Source organism: Bombina bombina, chromosome 2 (genome assembly GCF_027579735.1).
Source record: "Bombina bombina isolate aBomBom1 chromosome 2, aBomBom1.pri, whole genome shotgun sequence".
NCBI lineage: Eukaryota > Metazoa > Chordata > Amphibia > Anura > Bombinatoridae > Bombina > Bombina bombina.
Window position 1 is genome coordinate 765811046 of NC_069500.1, and position 21371 is coordinate 765832416.

General features: G+C 41.4%; 2 protein-coding genes across 2 annotated transcripts in view; both read left to right on the forward strand.

The window, feature by feature from the left end:
- The window catches only part of EPS15L1 (epidermal growth factor receptor pathway substrate 15 like 1), a 732190-nt gene that overhangs the window by 187697 nt on the left and 523122 nt on the right, over nucleotides 1-21371 (forward strand). The window contains exons 9-11 of the mRNA XM_053700047.1: nucleotides 17302-17538; nucleotides 17686-17843; nucleotides 18551-18707. Coding sequence (XP_053556022.1) covers nucleotides 17302-17538; nucleotides 17686-17843; nucleotides 18551-18707 — 552 coding nt within the window. The remainder of the gene's footprint in view (nucleotides 1-17301; nucleotides 17539-17685; nucleotides 17844-18550; nucleotides 18708-21371) is intronic.
- On the forward strand, nucleotides 15385-16039 carry LOC128649557 (mitotic spindle assembly checkpoint protein MAD2A-like). Its single transcript, XM_053702903.1, has one exon. It carries the CDS (start codon nucleotides 15425-15427, stop codon nucleotides 16037-16039), a length of 615 nt encoding a protein of 204 aa, XP_053558878.1. The 5' UTR covers nucleotides 15385-15424.

Below are 21371 nucleotides of genomic sequence, written 5' to 3' on the forward strand. Positions count from 1 at the left end.
GATCAAACAGGAGAGAGCATCGGTGATTCTAATAGCGCCTGCGTGGCCACGCAGGACCTGGTATGCAGATCTAGTGGACATGTCGTCCTGTCCACCATGGTCTCTGCCTCTGAGACAGGACTTTCTGATTCAGGGTCCTTTCAAACATCCAAATCTAATTTCTCTGAGGCTGACTGCATGGAGATTGAACGCTTGATTCTATTAAAGCGTGGATTCTCGGAGTCAGTGATTGATACCTTAATACAGGCTAGGAAACCTGTTACCAGGAAAATTTACCATAAAATATGGCGTAAATACTTATATTGGTGCGAATCCAAGAGTTACTCATGGAGTAAGGTTAGGATTCCTAGGATATTGTCTTTTCTACAAGAAGGTTTAGAAAAGGGTTTATCTGCTAGTTCGTTAAAGGGACAGATTTCAGCTCTGTCTATCCTTTTACACAAACGTCTGGCAGAAGTTCCAGACGTTCAGGCTTTTTGTCAGGCTTTGGCTAGGATTAAGCCTGTGTTTAAGACTGTTGCTCCGCCGTGGAGCTTAACCTTAGTTTTTAACGTTCTGCAAGGTGTTCCGTTTGAACCCCTTCATTCCATCGATATCAAGCTGTTATTTTGGAAAGTTCTGTTTTTAATGGCTATTTCCTCGGCTCGAAGAGTTTCTGAGTTATCGGCCTTACATTGTGATTCTCTGATTTTTTATTCAGACAAGGTAGTTCTGCGTACTAAACCTGGGTTCTTACCTAAGGTAGTCACTAACAAGAATATCAATCAAGAGATTGTTGTTCCATCATTGTGCCCTAACCCTTCTTCAAAGAAGTAACGACTTTTGCACAATCTGGACGTCGTCCGTGCCCTGAAATTTTATTTGCAGGCAACTAAAGATTTTCGTCAAACTTCTTCCCTGTTTGTCGTTTATTCTGGACAGAGGAGAGGTCAAAAAGCTTCGGCTACCTCTCTCTCTTTTTGGCTTCGTAGCATAATACGTTTAGCCTATGAGACTGCTGGACAGCAGCCTCCTGAAAGGATTACAGCTCATTCTACTAGAGCTGTGGCTTCCACTTGGGCCTTTAAGAATGAGGCCTCTGTTGAACAGATTTGCAAGGCTGCAACTTGGTCTTCACTTCACACTTTTTCAAAATTTTACAAATTTGACACTTTTGCTTCTTCGGAGGCTGTTTTTGGGAGAAAGGTTCTACAGGCAGTGGTTCCTTCCGTATAAAGATCCTGCCTGTCCCTTCCATCATCCGTATACTTTTAGCTTTGGTATTGGTATCCCATAAGTAATGGATGACCCGTGGACTGACTACACTTAACAGGAGAAAATATAATTTATGCTTACCTGATAAATTCATCTCTCCTGTAGTGTAGTCAGTCCACGGCCCGCCCTGTTTTTTACGGCAGGTCTAAATTTTAATTAAACTCCAGTCACCACTGCACCCTATAGTTTCTCCTTTCTCGTATGGTTTCGGTCGAATGACTGGATATGACGTAGAGGGGAGAAGCTATATAGCAGCTCTGCTTGGGTGATCCTCTTGCACTTCCTGTTAGGGAGGAGTTATAATCCCATAAGTAATGGATGACCCGTGGACTGACTACACTACAGGAGAAATGAATTTATCAGGTAAGCATAAATTATATTTTTTACTAGCTTGCATAAAGGGTTAATTTTTTGTGGGCACTCAGTTTAAGTGAATTTGGGACAAACGTTTTTGTGTCTGGGAGTAACGTTTTCTGTTTTATGGGACATTTGCTTGAGGGTTCTTTGGGGTTGTTTATAACCCACATGGCTTTCAGGCAGGGTTTGTTAGTTTTGTGTAGGCCCCAGCAACATCGAGTGAGGTGGGCGGGGCCTACATTTACAAGCAGCAAGCAACTTCTCCTGAGGTCCTGAGAGTCTTCTGAGGGACTAATTGAAGCTTTAAACCCCATATTATCGCTTCCTAAGGGCAGGTAGGGCCACAGCAGAACTGTGGCAAGGTGCTTTAGGGGTTTGTAACCGGTTTTAGAGAATGATCAATCCGTTTTTCTCTGGTTAAGTGTAGTCAGTCCACGGGTCATCCATTACTTATGGAATATATCTCTTCCTAACAGGAAGCTGCAAGAGAATCACCCAAGCAGAGCTGCTATATAGCTCCTCCCCTCACATGTCATATTCAGTCATTCTCTTACAGCCTAACTAAAGATAGGTCGCTGTGAGAGGTGTCTGGTGTTTTTTAACTTAGTTTATTTCTTCAATCAAAAGTTTGTTATTTTAAATGGCACCGGAGTGCATTAGAAGAAGAATCTGCCTGCGTTTTCTATGATCTTAGCAGACGTAACTAAGATCCACTGGCTGTTCTCATCTGAGGAGTGAGGTAACTTCAGAAAAGGGGAATAGCATGCAGGGCCCCCCTGCAAAAGAGGTATGTGCAGTAAATTATTTTTCTGAGGAATGGAATTGACTGAGAAAATACTGCTGATACCAATGTAACGTAAGTTCAGCCTTAAATGCAGTGATAGCGACTGGTATTAGGCTGATGAGTGTGTGTACACTGAATGTATTTTTCTAAGGAATGGAATTGACTCTGAAAATACTGTTAATACTGAAGTAATGTATGAGCCTTAACTGCAGTAAAAGCGACTGGTAGCAGGCTTATTAATAACACTTCATAACTTTTAAAATGTATGTTTAAAACGTTTACTGACGTGTTAATCGTTTTTTGTGAGGTACTTGGTGATAAAACTTATTGGGGCATGATTTTTACCACATGGCCATCTTTGTTTTCTGCATAGAAACAGTTATCTGAGCTTCCCCACTATTGTAATATGAGTGGGAGGGGCCTATTTTAGCGCTTTTTTGCGCAGTAAAAATTCAGTCACAATCTGTCTACTTCATCCTCCATGATCCAGATCGTCTCTAGAGAGCTCAGGGGTCTTCAAAATTCATTTTGAGGGAGGTAATCAGTCACAGCAGACCTGTGACAGTGTGTTTTGACTGTGATAAAAACGTTAATAAATTGTTATCCGTTTTTGGGTATTAAGGGGTTAATCATCCATTTGCTGGTGGGTGCAATCCTTTGCTAGCTTAATACAATTACTGTGAAAAATTGGTTGCTATAACTATTTTGGTTCATTGTTATTTCAACTGTGACAGTTTTTTGTGCTTCTTAAAGGCACAGTAGCGTTTTTTATATTGCTTGTAAATTTATTTAGAAAAGTATTTCCAAGCTTGCTAGTCTCATTGCTAGTCTGTTTAAACATGTCTGACACAGATGAATCTCTTTGTTCACTATGTTTAAAGGCCAATGTGGAACCCAATAGAAATTTGTGTACTAATTGCATTGATGTTACTTTAAATAAAAGTCAATCTTTACATGTAAAGAAATTATCACCAGACAACGAGGGGGAAGTTATGCCGACTAACTCTCCTCACGTGTCAGTACCTTCGCCTCCCGCTCAGGAGGTGCGTGATTTTGTGGCGCCAAGTACATCAGGGAGGCCCTTACAAATCACTTTGCAAGACATGGCTACTGTTATGACAGAAGTATTATCTAAATTGCCAGAATTAAGAGGCAAGCGCGATAGCTCTGGGTTAAGGACAGAGCGCGCGGATGAGGTGAGAGCCATGTCAGATACTGCGTCACAGTTTGCAGAACGTGAAGACGGAGAGCTTCATTCTGTGGGTGACGGATCTGATCCAGGGAGACTGGATTCAGAGATTTCTAATTTTAAATTTAAGCTTGAGAACCTCCGCATATTGCTAGGGGAGGTATTAGCGGCTCTGAATGATTGTAACACGGTTGCAATTCCAGAAAAATTATGTAGGTTGGATAGATACTATGCGGTACCGGTGTGTACTGACGTGTTTCCTATACCTAAAAGCCTTACAGAGATTATTAGCAAGGAGTGGGATAGACCTGGTGTGCCTTTTTCCCCTCCTCCCATATTTAGGAAAATGTTTCCTATAGACGCCACCACACGAGACTTATGGCAGACGGTGCCTAAGGTGGAGGGAGCAGTTTCTACTTTAGCTAAGCGTACCACTATCCCGGTGGAGGATAGTTGTGCCTTTTCAGATCCAATGGATAAGAAATTAGAGGGTTACCTTAAGAAAATGTTTGTTCAACAAGGTTTTATCTTACAGCCCCTTGCATGCATTGCGCCTGTCACTGCTGCGGCAGCATTCTGGTTTGAGTCTCTGGAAGAGGCCATTCGCACAGCTCCATTGGATGAAATTATGAACAAGCTTAAAGCATTTAAGCTAGCTAACGCATTTGTTTCTGATGCCGTCGTACATTTAACCAAACTTACGGCTAAGAACTCCGGATTCGCCATCCAAGCGCGCAGAGCGCTATGGCTTAAATCGTGGTCAGCTGACGTGACTTATAAATCTAAGTTGCTTAATATTCCTTTCAAAGGGCAGACCTTATTCGGGCCCGGCTTGAAAGAAATTATCGCTGACATTACGGGAGGTAAGGGCCATGCTCTACCTCAGGACAGGGCCAAATCAAAGGAAGGAGCTGTTGCTCGTTACAGACAAGGCTGGAAAACTAACCAGTCCTGGAACAAGGGCAAGCAGGCCAGAAAACCTGCTGCTGCCCCTAAGACAGCATGAAGAGAGGGCCCCCTATCCGGAAACGGATCTAGTGGAGGGCAGACTTTCTCTCTTCGCCCAGGCTTGGGCAAGAGATGTCCAGGATCCCTGGGCGTTGGAGATCATATCTCAGGGATATCTCCTGGACTTCAAAACTTCTCCTCCACGAGGGAGATTTCATCTTTCAAGGTTATCAGCAAACCAAACAAAGAAAGAGGCGTTTCTACGCTGTGTACAAGACCTCTTACTAATGGGGGTGATCCACCCAGTTCCGCGGACGGAACACGGGCAAGGATTCTATTCAAATCTATTTGTGGTTCCCAAGAAAGAGGGAACCTTCAGACCAATCTTGGACTTAAAAATCCTAAACAAATTCCTAAGAGTTCCATCATTCAAAATGGAAACTATTCGAACCATCCTTCCCATGATCCAAGAGGGTCAGTACATGACCACAGTGGACTTAAAGGATGCCTACCTTCACATACCGATTCACAAGGATCATTATCGGTATCTAAGATTTGCTTTCCTAGACAGGCATTACCAGTTTGTAGCTCTTCCCTTCGGATTAGCTACGGCTCCAAGAATCTTTACAAAATTTCTGGGCTCACTTCTGGCGGTGCTAAGACCGCGAGGCATTGCGGTGACTCCGTACCTAGACGACATTCTGATACAAGCGTCAAGTTTTCAAACTGCCAAGTCTCATACAGAGATAGTTCTGGCATTTCTGAGGTCGCATGGGTGGAAGGTGAAAGTGGAAAAGAGTTCTCTATCACCACTTACAAGGGTTCCCTTTCTAGGGACTCTTATAGATTCTGTAGAGATGAAAATTTACCTGACAGAGGCCAGGTTATCAAAACTTCTAAATGCTTGCCGTGTCCTTCATTCCATTCCACACCCGTCAGTAGCTCAGTGCATGGAAGTAATCGGCTTGATGGTAGCGGCAATGGACATAGTACCATTTGCGCGCCTGCATCTCAGACCGCTGCAATTGTGCATGCTAAGTCAGTGGAACGGGGATTACTCAGATTTGTCCCCCCTGCTAAATCTGGATCAAGAGACCAGAGATTCTCTTCTATGGTGGCTTTCTCGGCCACATCTGTCCAAAGGGATGACCTTTCGCAGGCCAGATTGGACGATTGTAACAACAGACGCCAGCCTTCTAGGCTGAGGCGCTATTTGGAATTCCCTGAAGGCTCAGGGATCATGGACTCAGGAGGAGAAACTCCTCCCAATAAATATTCTGGAATTAAGAGCAATATTCAATGCTCTCCTAGCTTGGCCTCAGTTAGCAACTCTGAGGTTCATCAGATTTCAGTCGGACAACATCACGACTGTGGCTTACATCAACCATCAAGGGGGAACCAGAAGTTCCCTAGCGATGTTGGAAGTCTCAAAGATAATTCGCTGGGCAGAGTCTCACTCTTGCCACCTGTCAGCGATCCACATCCCAGGCGTGGAGAACTGGGAGGCGGATTTTCTAAGTCGCCAGACCTTTCATCCGGGGGAGTGGGAACTTCATCCGGAGGTGTTTGCCCAACTGCTTCATCATTGGGGCAAACCAGATCTGGATCTCATGGCGTCTCGCCAGAATGCCAAGCTTCCTTGTTACGGATCCAGGTCCAGGGACCCGGGAGCGGTGCTGATAGATGCACTGACAGCACCTTGGGTCTTCAACATGGCTTATGTGTTTCCACCATTCCCGATGCTTCCTCGTTTGATTGCCAAGATCAAACAGGAGAGCGCTTCAGTGATTCTGATAGCACCTGCATGGCTACGCAGGACCTGGTATGCGGACCTAGTGGACATGTCGTCCTGTCCACCGTGGTCTCTGCCTCTGAGACGGGACCTTCTAATTCAGGGTCCTTTCAACCATCCAAATCTAATTTCTCTGAGGCTGACTGCATGGAGATTGAACGCTTGATTCTATCAAAGCGTGGCTTCTCGGAGTCTGTTATTGATACCTTAATACAGGCTAGGAAGCCTGTTACTAGAAAAATTTACCATAAGATATGGCGTAAATATTTATATTGGTGCGAATCCAAGAGTTACTCATGGAGTAAGGTTAGGATTCCTAGGATATTGTCCTTTCTACAAGAGGGTTTAGAAAAGGGCTTATCTGCTAGTTCGTTAAAGGGACAGATTTCTGCTCTGTCTATTCTTCTACACAAACGTCTGGCTGAAGTTCCAGACGTTCAGGCTTTTTGTCAGGCTTTAGCTAGGATTAAGCCTGTGTTTAAGACTGTTGCTACGCCGTGGAGCTTAAACTTAGTTCTTAACGTTCTTCAAGGCGTTCCATTTGAACCCCTTCATTCCATTGATATCAAGCTGTTATCCTGGAAGGTTCTGTTTTTGATGGCTATTTCCTCGGCTCGAAGAGTCTCTGAGTTATCTGCCTTACATTGTGATTCTTCTTATCTGATTTTTCATTCAGACAAGGTAGTTCTGCGTACTAAACCTGGGTTCTTACCGAAGGTAGTTACTAACAGGAATATCAATCAAGAGATTGTTGTTCCATCACTGTGTCCTAACCCTTCTTCAAAGAAGGAACGAATTTTACATAATCTGGACGTAGTCCGTGCCCTGAAGTTCTATTTGCAGGCAACTAAAGATTTTCGTCAAACTTCTTCCCTGTTTGTCGTTTACTCTGGACAGAGAAGAGGTCAAAAGGCTTCTGCTACCTCTCTCTCTTTTTGGCTTCGTAGCATAATACGTTTAGCCTATGAGACTGCTGGACAGCAGCCTCCTGAAAGGATTACAGCTCATTCTACTAGAGCTGTGGCTTCCACCTGGGCCTTTAAAAATGAGGCCTCTGTTGAACAGGTTTGCAAGGCTGCAACTTGGTCTTCACTTCACACTTTTTCAAAATTTTACAAATTTGACACTTTTGCTTCTTCGGAGGCTATTTTTGGGAGAAAGGTACTACAGTCAGTGGTTCCTTCTGTTTAATGTTCCTGCCTTGTCCCTCCCTTCATCCGTGTACTTTAGCTTTGGTATTGGTATTCCATAAGTAATGGATGACCCGTGGACTGACTACACTTAACAAGAGAAAACATAATTTATGCTTACCTGATAAATTTATTTCTCTTGTAGTGTAGTCAGTCCACGGCCCGCCCTGTCTTTAAGGCAGATCTAAATTTTAATTAAACTCCAGTCACCACTGCACCCTATGGTTTCTCCTTTCTCGTCTGCTTTTGGTCGAATGACTGAATATGACATGTGAGGGGAGGAGCTATATAGCAGCTCTGCTTGGGTGATTCTCTTGCAGCTTCCTGTTAGGAAGAGATATATTCCATAAGTAATGGATGACTCGTGGACTGACTACACTACAAGAGAAATAAATTTATCAGGTAAGCATAAATTATGTTTTTTCATTTGGGGGGTCTATTGCTTTGTTACTTGTGGTGCAATGCTTCTAAATCTTAGTGGGTGTACTGTTAAAATTTCGCAATTTTTGAAGCAATTTTAACCTGTTTTACAGTGTGTGTATGCCTTTTTTTCTCTTAAAAGTACAGTACCGTTTTTGCAAATTGTGTTTTTTTCATTAATTAAAGTGTTTTCCAAGCTTGCTTGCTTCATTTCTAGCCTGTTAAACATGTCTGACACTGAGGAAACTCATTGTTCAATTTGTTTAGAAGCCATTGTGGTACCCCCTCTAAGAATGTGTCCCAATTGTACTGATATGTCTATAAATTGCAAACAGCATATTTTGTCTTATAAGAATTTGGCATTAAATGATTCTCAGACAGAAGGAAATCAGGTTTTGCCATCTAGTTCTCCCCAAGTGTCACAACCAGTTACCCCCGCACAAGCGACACCAAGTACTTCTAGTGCGTCTAATTCTTTTACCTTGCAAGATATGGCTTCAGTTATGAATACTACCCTCACAGAGGTTTTATCTAAACTGCCAGGGTTGCAAGGGAAGCGCAGTAGCTCTGGGTTAAGAACAAATGCTGAGCCTTCTGACGCTTTAGTAGCCGTATCCGATATTCCCTCACAATGTTCTGAGGTAGGGATGAGGGATTTGCTGTCTGAGGGAGAGATTTTTAATTCAGAAAAGATGTTCCCTCAGACAGATTCAGATATGACGGCATTTAAATTTAAGCTAGAGCACCTCTATTTATTGCTCAGGGAGGTTTTAGCTACTCTGGATGATTGCGACCCTATTGTCGTTCCAGAGAAATTGTGTAAAATGGACAAATATTTAGAGGTTCCTGTTTACACTGATGTTTTTCCGGTCCCTAAGAGGATTTCAGACATTGTTACTAAGGAGTGGGATAGACCAGGTATTCCGTTCGCTCCCCCTCCTGTTTTTAAGAAAATGTTCCCCATTTCTGACACCATAAAGGACTCATGGCAGACGGTCCCTAAGGTGGAGGGAGCTATTTCTACTCTGGCTAAGCGTACAACTATACCTATTGAAGACAGTTGTGCTTTCATTGATCCTATGGATAAAAAGTTAGAGGGTCCCCTAAAGAAAATTTTTGTTCATCAGGGTTTTCTTCTTCAACCTATAGCGTGCATTGTTCCGGTAACCACTGCAGCTGCTTTTTGCTTTGAGGCTCTAGAAGAGGCTCTTCAGATGGAGACCTCACTAGATGATATTTTGGACAGAATTAAGGCCCTTAAATTGGCTAATTCTTTTGTTACAGACGCCGCTTTTCATCTTGCTAAGTTAGCGGCAAAGAATTCAGGTTTTGCCATTTTAGCGCGAAGAGCGTTATGGCTTAAGTCCTGGTCAGCTGATGTGTCATCTAAATCTAAGCTTTTGACCATCCTTTTCAAAGGTAAGACCCTATTCGGGCCTGCACTGAAGGAGATCATTTCAGACATCACTGGAGGGAAGGGTCATGCCCTCCCTCAAGATAAGTCAAATAAGACAAAGACCAAACAAAATAATTTTCGTTCCTTTCGAAACTTCAAGGGTGGTCTGCTTCCTCTTCCCCTGCTGCAAAGCAAGAGGGGAACTTTGATCAATCCAAGCCAACCTGGAGACCTAACCAGACTTGGAACAAGGGTAAACAGGCCAAAAAGCCTGCTGCTGCCACTAAGACAGCATGAAGGGGTAGCCCCCGATCCGGGACCGGATCAAGTAGGGGGCAGACTTTCTCTCTTTGCTCAGGTCTGGGCAAGAGACGTTCAGGACTCCTGGGCCGTAGAAATTGTAACCCAGGGGTGTCTTTTAGATTTCAAAGATTCTCCTCCAAGGGGGATGTTCCATCTTTCTCAATTGTCTGTAAACCAGACAAAAAGAGAGGCGTTCTTACGCTGTGTAGAAGACCTTTTTACCATGGGAGTGATCTGCCCAGTTCCGAAAACAGAACAGGGGGAAGGTTTCTACTCCAATCTGTTTGTGGTTCCCAAAAAAGAGGGAACCTTCAGACCAATTCTAGATCTCAAGATCCTAAACCAATCCCTAAGAGTTCCATCCTTCAAGATGGAGACCATTCGACTATTTTACCAATGATCCAGGAGGGTCAATATATGACTACCGTGGATCTAAAGGATGCGTATCTACACATTCCTATCCACAAAGATCATCACCAGTTCCTCAGGTTTGCCTTTCTGGACAATCATTACCAGTTTGTGGCTCTTCCCTTCGGGTTGGCCACGGCGCCAAGTATCTTCACAAAGGTGCTAAGGTCCCTTCTGGCGGTCCTAAGGCCAAGGGGCATAGCAGTGGCGCCTTATCTAGACGACATCTTAATTTAAGCATCGACTTTCCAACTTGCCAAGTCTCACACGGACTTAGTGTTGGCCTTTCTAAGATCTCATGGGTGGAAGGTGAACATAAAAAAGAGTTCTCTTATTCCTCTCACAAGAGTTCCATTCCTGGGAACTCTGATAGATTCGGTGGACATGAAAATATTTCTGACGGAGGTCAGGAAATCAAAGATTTTAACCACCTGCCGAGCTCTTCATTCCATTCCTCGGCCGCCAGTGGCTCAGTGTATGGAGGTAATCGGACTTATGGTAGCGGCAATGGACATAGTTCCGTTTGCTCGCTTGCATCTCAGACCACTGCAACTATGCATGCTCAAACAGTGGAATGGGGATTATGCAGATTTATCTCCTCAGATAAATCTGGATCAAGAGACCAGAAACTCTCTTCTTTGGTGGTTTTCGCCAGATCATCTGTCCCAGGGGGCTTGTTTCCGCAGATGATAGGGTGATAGTGACAACGGATGCCAGCCTTCTGGGCTGGGGTGCAGTTTGGAGCTCCCTGAAGGCTCAGGGTGTTTGGACTCAGGTGGAGTCTCTGCTTCCAATTAATATTCTGGAACTGAGAGCAATATTCAATGCGCTTCAGGCGTGGCCTCAGTTGGCTTTGGCCAAATTCATCAGATTCCAGTCGGACAACATCACGACTGTAGCTTATATTAATCATCAGGGGGAACAAGGAGTTCCTTGGCGATGATAAAAGTTTCCAGGATAATCCGATGGGCAGAGACTCACTCTTGCCATCTATCAGCGATCTATATCCCGGGGGTGGAGAACTGGGAGGCATATTTTCTAAGTCGTATTTTTTTCTAAGTCGTGAGACTTTTCATCCGGGGGAGTGGGAGCTCTATCCGGAGGTGTTTGCTCAACTGGTTCAGCTATGGGGCACACCAGAATTGGATCTTGGATCTGATGGCGTCTCGTCAGAACGCCAAACTTCCTCATTACGGCTCCAGGTCAAGGGATCCTCAGGCAGTACTGATAGATGCTCTAGCAGTACCCTGGTCGTTCAACCTGGCTTATGTGTTTCCACCATTCCCTCTCCTTCCGCGTCTGATTGCCAGAATCAAACAAGAGAGATCTTTGGTGATTTTGATAGCGCCTGCGTGGCCACGCAGGACTTGGTATGCAGACCTGGTGGACATGTCATCTCTGCCACCATGGACTCTGCCACTGAGACGAGACCTTTTGATTCAAGGTCCATTCAAGCATCCAAATCTAATTTCTCTGCAACTGACTGCTTGGAGATTGAACGCTTGATTTTATCAAAGCGGGGTTTCTCTGAGTCGGTCATAGATACCTTGATTCAGGCTCGAAAGCCTGTCACCAGGAAGATCTATTATAAGATATGGCGTAAATATCTTTTTTGGTGTGAATCCAAAGGCTACTCATGGAGTAAGATCAGGATTCCTAGGATTTTGGCTTTTCTCCAAGAAGGATTGGAGAAAGGATTGTCCGCTAGTTCCTTAAAGGGACAGATATCTGCTTTGTCTATTCTGTTGCACAAGTGTCTGGCAGATGTCCCAGATGTTCGGGCTTTTTGTCAGGCTTTAGTTAGAATTTAGCCTGTGTTTAAACCTGTTGCTCCGCCATGGAGTCTCAATTTAGTTCTTAAAGTTCTTCAGGGGGTTCCGTTTGAACCCATGCATTCCATAGATATTAAGCTTCTATCTTGGAAAGTTCTGTTTCTAGTTGCTATCTCTTCAGCTTGAAGAGTTTTGGAACTATCTGCATTATAATGTGACTCGCCTTATCTTGTTTCCATGCTGATAAGGTGGTTTTGCGTACCAAACCTGGGTTCTTCCCTAAGGTTGTTTCTAACAGGAATATCAATCAGGAAATTGTTGTTCCTTCTCTGTGTCCTAATCCTTCTAAGAAGGACCGTCTGTTGCACATCTTGGACGTGGTTCGTGCCTTGAATTTTTATTTGCAGGCAACCAAAGATTTTCGCCAGTCATCTTCTTTGTTTTTTGTATATGCTGGAAAGCGTAGAGGTCAAAAGGCTATGACTACCTCTTTCCTTTTGGCTGAAAAGCATCATCCGTTTGGCTTATGAGACTGCTGGACAGCACCCTCCTGAAAGAATTACAGCTCACTCCACTAGAGCGGTGGCTTTCACATGGGCTTTTAAAAATTATGCTTCTGTTGAACAGATTTGTAAGGCTGCGACTTGGTCTTCGCTTCATACCTTTTCCAAATTTTCCAAATTTGATACTTTTGCTTCTTCGGAGGCTATTTTTGGGAGAGAGGTTTTGCAAGCAGTGGTGCCTTCCATTTAGGGTCCTGTCTTGTCCCTCCCTTCATCCGTGTCCTAAAGCTTTGGTATTGGTATCCCACAAGTTAGGATGAATCCGTGGACTCGGTACATCTTGCAAAAGAAAACAGAATTTATGCTTACCTGATAAATTTCTTTCTTTTGCGATGTACCGAGTCCACGGCCCGCCCTGTCTATTCAAGACAGATAGTATTTTTTTTACCTCTGCACCTTATAGTTTCTCCTTTTCTTCCTTGGCCTTCGGTCGAATGACTGGGGGGTGGAGTTAAGGGGGGAGCTATATAGACAGCTCTGCTGTGGTGCTCTCTTTGCTACTTCCTGTCAGGAAGGACAATATCCCACAAGTTAGGATGAATCCGTGGACTTGGTACATCGCAAAAGAAAGAAATTTATCAGGTAAGCATAAATTCTGTTTTTTTACTGATTTTTTTTGCCATAATGGAGCAGGACCAATCTGTCCCTAAATTTACCATAGGAACTGAGTCTACTGAAAACCTTTCTACCAAAGCTAAGTGTGCTTCTTGTAAAAGAAGTAGCTTCTTCAGCTAATTTATGTGACTCATGCTTAGAATTTTCATTGCATACCGATTAATCTATTGATGTTTCTATGTGTACTAATGCACCTACTGTGGCTACTGCCATTTCGAAGGCCCTGGCTGTACTACCGCCTTTGAATATAGGAAAAGGTCAGTTTGAATTTTACCTTCTACATACCTTCTACTTGTAATATAAGTCCTGACCTACATAATACTGAAGTATCTTCAAATGCTAAGGATTTCTCTAACAGCGAGGATCTCTCATCAGACGTAGAACCTAATAATTCCTCCTTTTTATTTAAAATTGAACATATTCATTCTCCTTTTGAAGGAAGTCTTAGTCACTTTAGAGATTGAAGACACTAAACCTTCTGATGATAAAGCCTGTAATTGTTTAAATACAGTATATAAAACTGTTGTCAATCTCCCTATACCCAATGCTGTCTCTGATATGAATAAGGAATGGTATAAGACAGGTGTCTCTCTTAACCCTTCTACAAGGTCTCCGTTTTCAGACAGACAATATTACAGCAGTAGTAATGTCAATCATCAAGGGGGACTCGCAGTTCCCTAGCCATGATAGAAGTATCTCGAATTCTCTCTTTGGCAGAAACCAGTTCCTGCCTCATCACTGCGATTCACATCCCAGGTGTGGACAACTGGGAGGCAGACTACCTCAGTCGTCAGTCCCTAAATCTGGGAGATCGCCTCTCGTTTGAACAGTAACCTACCCAGGTACCTTGCGAAGTCCAGGGATCCTCAGGCAGAGGTATTGGATGCTCTAGCAGTTCCCTGGTCTTTCCAGTCTGCTTATATATTCTCCCTCTAATCTTAATTTTCAGAGTGATTTCCAAGATAAAATTGGAACAGTCATTTGTAATCCTAATAGTCCCAGCGTGGTCACACAGGATTTGGTATACAGACCTGGTCCAAATGTCCAGTGTGCCTACCTTTGCCTCTTCCTCTGAGGCCAGACCTTCTTTCTCATGGTCCCTTCTTCCATCCAGATATAAAGTTTCTACACTTGATGGCATGGAAATTGAACGCTTAGTTCTCGGTCATAGAGAATTCTCTGACTCTGTGATTAACACTGATTCAGGCTCACAAGCTTGTTTCTAGAAAATGTATTTTTTTGTAGTCTATCAATCATGATTATACCTGGCATTCTTTTAAAAAAAAAAAAAATTATTTTATTTTGCAGGATGGTTTAAATGTAGGTTTATCTGCCAGTTCTTTGAAAGGACAAATCTCTGTTTCATAGGAATATTGCTAACCTTCCTGATATTCGTTGTTTTATCCAGGCTTTAAGCCGGATTAAACCTGTTATTAGGCCTATTTCTCCTCCTTGGAGTCTTTACCTGGTATTTAGTTTTACAGGCTCATCCCTTTTGAACCTAATCATAAAGAGTCTAATAATAAATTGGACATTAAACTACTTTAATGGAAAGTGTTGTTTCCTTTGGCTGTCTCTTCTGGTAGAAAAGATTCTAAATTGTCTGCTCTCTTGTGAGTCTCTATCTGATTTTCCCTTAAGATAAAGCTGTTTTGCGGACTACATTTATATTTTTACCTAAAGTTGTTACCTCACACAACATTTATAGGGAAATTGTCGTTCCCTCCTTGTGTCCTAATCCAAAAAATTGCTTCTGAAAAATATTTACATTCTTTGGATGTTAGAGCATTAAGATATTATGTTGATGCTACTCAGAATTTCAGACAGTCTTCTAGTCTGTTTGTTCTGTTTTCTAGCCCTAAGAAAGGCCAGAAAGCCTTTGCTATTTCTTTAGCCTCTTGGTTGAAACTTTTGAAAAGCTTTTTTGGAGACGGGTCAGCCTCCACCAAAGGGAATTACAGCTCATTCTACTAGATTGCCACATCTTGGGCTTTCAAGAATGAGGCTTCAGTTGATTAAATTTGCAAAGCTGCCACTTGGTCTTCTCACTTGGTCTTCTTTGCATACCTTTTACTAAATTTTACCGTTTTTATGTTTTTGCTCTTCAGAAGCAGCCTTTGGTAGAAAGGTCCTTCAGGCAGTTGTCTCGGTTTGATGATTGGGCCTATATATTGAGTTTGTCATAAGAGAACATTATTTTGGGTTTTGGATTTAATTTCTCAGCGAAAAAAGCTGTTTTTATTTTTATTCCCTCCCTTTGTTACTTGTGGATTTCCACATCTTGGGTATTATATCCCATACGTAACAGCTCGTGGACGCGGCACGCTTCGAGGTTGGAAGTTGAAGGCGCGAGCTGGGATTTGGAGACAATCGCCTTCTGTGTAAAAGTTTAGTTTGCAGTTAGGCGGTTTAACTGCAAAAGAACAGGATATAATGGCAGCTCAGCAGTTGCGTGAGGGAATTACGCTGAAAGGCAGCTCCGAGATTGTGGCTGAATTTTTCTCCTATGGAATGAACAGCATTTTATACCAGCATGGGATTTATCCACCAGAAACCTTTACGCGTGTTCAGAAATATGGGCTTACTCTCCTGGTCACTACAGATCCAGAGCTGAAAAACTGCTTGAATAATGTTGTGGAGCAACTCAAAGATTGGCTTTACAAATGCCAAGTAGAGAAGTTGGTGGTGGTGATCGCAAGTGTTGATAATAATGAAGTTCTTGAGAGATGGCAGTTTGACATAGAATGTGATAAAACAGTCAAGGATGACGATGTTGTTCGTGAAAAATCACAAAAGGCTAACCAAGATGAAATAAGATCAGTTATCCGCCAGATCACCGCAACAGTAACTTTCCTTCCTTTGCTTGAAACCGCTTGTGCCTTTGACTTGCTAATCTATACAGACAATGATTTGGAAGTACCAGAAAAGTGGAAGGAATCTGGACCTCAGGTTGTCTCCAACTCTGAAGAAGTCCGTCTTTGTTCTTTCACTACTACTATTCACAAATTAAACATTTTGGTGGCATGTAAAAAAATTGATTCTTATTAATGTCTACTATTTACTGCTTTACAGTACGCTGCTATTTTTGGAGCTATGGGGTTTGAATTACAATGCTATATTTTTATATACAGCTCAACTAACTTTTATGTGACTTTTATGATGCCCCAATACTTTTGAGATGTCTGTCACAATTTGCCCACTCCCTGATCAGTTACTCCAGTAACATTTTTTAAAAAAAGAGTACATAAAAAAATCCATAATTACTTCTTGTATTTTCTTTTCTACAGAGCCATATCTCTATAGTTGTTCATAGTGTAAAATTTGCTGAGAACAGTTCTTTCTAAAGCCTATCTTCTATTTGTACATTTATTTTGCTATATATGTGTCTTTCTGTTCTTGTAAAATAGCTTTTTGTCTTAAGTATTGTGTAAAGTTCAATAAAGATAAATGCACATAAAAAAAAAGCTTGTGGACTCTTGCTACCTATATGAAAGAAATTAATTAATTTATTTAGTAGTGGCGGGAGTTCACAAGCTCCCACCCGTTTGTTTAAAGTACATCATTTTTCCTGCTCCTGATTTTGGCTTTTTCTCCTTTTATACACCTCACCATTCGGCTATTCGTAAAACTGAGGTATGACTGAGGTGGGAGGGGTTTTATGGGCTTTTGAGGTTTGGGAAACTTTGCCTCCTCCTGGTAGGAATGTAATATCCCATACGTAACGGCTCATGGACTCTTGCCGCCATGAAAGAAATTATTTTATCAGGTAAGGTATACATTATGTTTTTTGAAGACTGGCTACAAATATTTTTTATTTGTAGATGGCTAAAATATTCCACAAATTTAAAATATAAGTGCACGGCTATATTTGGTAGATGAAAATATCTAGTTGTCTTGAACAGTAGTGTCACTCTATCCTCAGTTTAATAAACAGTTTTTTTTTTAAACATGTGCATCTTTTATAAATGTTTATTATATATATATATATATATATATATGTGTATAAATGCACATATCTATAAAGGAGGTGAGAGAAGAGATGTGCTTCCGCTGTGCATTATTGCTTGAGCTTTATAACGAAGCTAAATGCTTTCAGGTTTTTCAGAGGTCCTGTTAACAAAACTTAGCAAAAACATCTATCATGCAAATAAACTAGTACATCTGAACTAGTTAATAAATACCTGAGCCTAGCTATGATACTAGAATACAGATGTTTGGTGTTAGGGAAGTGTTGGTTTTGAAATGGCCTGTTATGGTATATTTTTGACCCTGTAGATCAAGTACAAAAAAGATGTCTATGTACACTGCAGGCGATGCATCTTGTATACAGAGCACTGGAGAAGGAACCAGTCCCGCCAGTATTACCACCATCCCTCATCCCCCCAAGCAAGAGAAAGAAGACTCCCACGTTTCCTGGAGCTGTTCCTGTCCTCCCTGCAAGCCCCCCACCTAAAGACAGCTTGCGCTCCACCCCATCACACGGCAGCATGAGCAGTTTAAACAGTGCAGGCAGCTTGTCTCCCAAACACTCCTCCAAAGCCACTCAGGTACAATTTGTGAAACCGGAATATTTAGAAATACAATACAATACAATATCCCAAATGTTAGTTTATGCATTGCTGATGACATGGGTCCTTTTGTAAAACTTCCTCCTTCATAAAGATTTTTTTTTGTTCCCCATTTTCTAAATGAAGCCTGCTTTAAACTGGGTGGTACCCATGGTAGACAAGATACGTTACGATGACATTTTCCTGCAAACCGATCTGGATATGGATGGATACGTTAGCGGGTTGGAAGTGAAGGACATCTTCATGCAGTCTGGCTTAGCTCAGAACCTCTTGGCGCACATATGGTGAGAATACTACTCAGTGTGTCAGCGACTCAACTCCACTCCACACTTTCACTCTGTTATAACAAGACAGTACTTTGCATAGTATGTAGAAGGAGCAGATACTTTTTTTAGTGTCCTGTGCACTGTGGCTATCTTTTCAAGTAAGTATTAAATTATGCGAGAGACCTGCCACAAATAAGATGCGCAGCAACTGCCTTGTTTTCTTATTGTGTGCTATTACAAAAATACATTTTTTTCCTGAAATTTACTTCTGTAAATCATGGGCTTTTCTATTCCTGATTATAGTGGAGACTCGAGACTAAACACTGCTGTAATCCACACAATCATTGTTACAGACTGTAGTGATCCTTTTATAAATGTTTCTAATTGGCATCAGCAGAAAAGAAAACATGTTTTCCCCCCAACATTTAAACAAATTAAATAATTTAAAAAAAATTACATTTGCATTTAATTCTCAGAATAATCTTTGCTTTCAATACATAATTCTATCTAGCAGTTATTTAGTGTTTAATGTCCCTTTAAAACTCACATTTTTTTTTTTACCTGATTAGCAGTGCGCCTTGATTCTTGCTTAATTTTACTACTGTATCTTCGCTGAGCAACAACAGTTTAAATCCCAAATCACTCCATAGCAAATCAATTTTGTGGGTCACCCTGCCTTTAGGTGGCAGTAAGGAACTTAAGATAACCACTTATTTATCCCATAGGGCTCTTGCAGACACTAGGCAGATGGGAAAACTGAGCAAGGATCAGTTTGCTCTAGCCATGTATCTCATACAACAGAAGGTCAGCAAAGGAATTGATCCTCCCCAGGTTTTGTCTCCAGACATGATTCCACCAGGAGAAAGAAGCACCCCTATTCAGGTAGGCTAAATATGGATCTTCCGCTTACAGTCATCTTACTCTGTGGGAAATGCTTGATTCTAAATTGAATCATCAAATGTTGGTATTTAACTGAATGCCCTTTGTAGAAATGTATAGTATTCTGTGAATATTGTACACAGAACAAACAGTATATGGTATTGTAATGTAAACTTTGTTGCCCTTGTGTTTCCAGTGGCTTGAGGTGCCAGCTCTAAATGTTCAAGATATTGGTTCTTTAGGTTTTGTTTTGTATGTGAAACACCTGTTTTTCTTTATTGAATCCACAAACCCTGTTATCGAACACACACTAAAATAGTCTGAGCCTGCAGGAAGAGCGGACCACTTATTTCTCAATTTACACAAAGACCCCTTTTTTAAAGATAATGCTCAGAGAGAAGATATCACCAGAGCCATTATCTTAACTAGGAGCATGTTCCCAAAGAATTTTATGCAGCCAGTTATTAGGAATTATTAGAGGGCTGGCATGTGTGGTATTGATACTTACAGGGCTTAGTGCAACACTACTAAACTTGCACAGTAGATAATTAGCACAGTCTGCAATCTGCATGTGTGTAAACATACTGTAATGCTCCCCTAGAAAATGAATTTCATTTAGGTTAGCTATATTGTTTTAAAGGGACAGTATACACCAATTTTAATTTAATTGCATGTAATAGCCCTACTATAAAGAATAACATGCACAGATACTGATATAAAAATCCAGTATAAAATATTCTAAAAACTTACTTAGAAGCTCCCAATTTTAGCACTCTTGATAAGATTAGTCTGGAACACCCACTGAAAGGGTCTGAGAAACAGGCCCTACCCCCTCTCCTGCATATGAATAGACCCATTATACAAACAGAAGCCATGTGAAGTCTGTATACATCAGTATACATCTAAAACGTTGGGGCTTGGTTAGGAGTCTGAAAATCAGCACAATGTTATTTAAAAATCAGGAAATCTATACATTTTTACAAAAACACCCCAGATGGGCTATATAAATGGATCATCTACAAAACATTTATTCAAAGTAAAATTTAGTGTACAATGTCCCTTAAAGAGCCACCAAGCTAAAATAATGGGTAGGTAGACTTAAATAGCCATTTATATTGGAAAATGGCATGCTCTAATGTGTTAAGAGTATGCAGTTTTAGCAGTAGCGACTAGCACTGCTCATTGGGTCACCAGCCATTTCCACTTGAGACCATCAGTTCTCTACAGCTTCTGAGTGGTACTTTAAAGGAACAGTCTACACCAGAATTGTTATTGTTTAAAAAGATAGATAATCCCTTTATTACCCATTTCCTAGTTTTGCATAACCAACACCGTTATATTAATAAACTTTTTACCTCTGTGATTACCTTGTATCTAAGCCTCTGCAAACTGCCCCCTTATTTCAGTTCTTTTGACAGACATACATTTTAGCCAATCAGAGCTGGCTCACTGGATCTCCACATGCGTGAGCACAGTGTTATCTATATGACACACATAAACTAACACCCTCTAGTGGTGAAAAACTGTCAAAATGCCCTGAGAGAAGAGGCGGCCTTCAAGGGCTTAGAAATTAGCATATAAACCTCCTAAGTTTAGCTTTCAACTAAGAATTCCAAGAGAACAAAGCAAAATCAGTGATAAAAGTAAATTGGAAAATTGCTTAAAATGACATTCTATATCTGAATCATCAAAGTTTATTTTGGACTAGACTGTCCCTTTAACTGTGTGTTTATTCCTTTCACGAAAGTTGAACAGTGTTTGCAGGGTCACTAGTACTAAAATTATATTATAACATACATTTTTGCATATGATAATTGTTACATAATTCTGCACTATGTTCAGAATTATGTAACCTTAGCGGTACCTGTAAATAAAGAAAGAAAATGATGAGTTCTTCTGATCAGTTGTTTTTTTCCCAAAAGCGTGTCACTGGCTTGCTGTTTAATCATTCAACTAAATGTGCTGGGTAAAGCTGTCTGTTGCACATAGTGCAGGATTATGTAACATTCAACGTTTACTATCCCTTTAAGGCTTCAAACTTGGTACCTTTGTATTTATATTTTGCAATATTTGAGCATGCATAATTATTTTATATAGATATTGCTCACAGTATAGGACTCAAAGTGCTACATTAACGTTTGTTACTTCTGCATCTCTATAATACATGATGTAAAGCTAACAAAGGCATTGCCTTAAATAGATATTGTACACTAGATTTTTATTTGCATACATGTTTTGTAGATGATCCATTTATATAGCCCATCTGGGGTGTTTTTGTAACAATGTATAGTTTTGCTTATTTTTTAATAACATTGTGCTGATATTTAGACTCCTAACCAAGCCCCAAAGTATCAGATATATACATGCGTTTACAGATTACTGCTGGCTTCAGTTTATCTAAGCTTTATTTTTTTAAAAACGGACATAGCCTTAGGTAGTTTTCTTTAGAATTTATTCATTATATGATGCTGCTTCATGCTTCCGACCGTTGACCAAGCCGCACCCGGGCCAACCTACTACCCAGCACTGCACAACAGTGATTACCTAAGCCAAGCCCCACTGTGGCAGCCCGTGTCCACTCAGGCTCTGCTCAGCTGATCGGATCTGATCCTGACAGTGTGCAGAGATGCGGTCGGACCCCTCTGCCGTGCTGGCCTGCCATCTGCC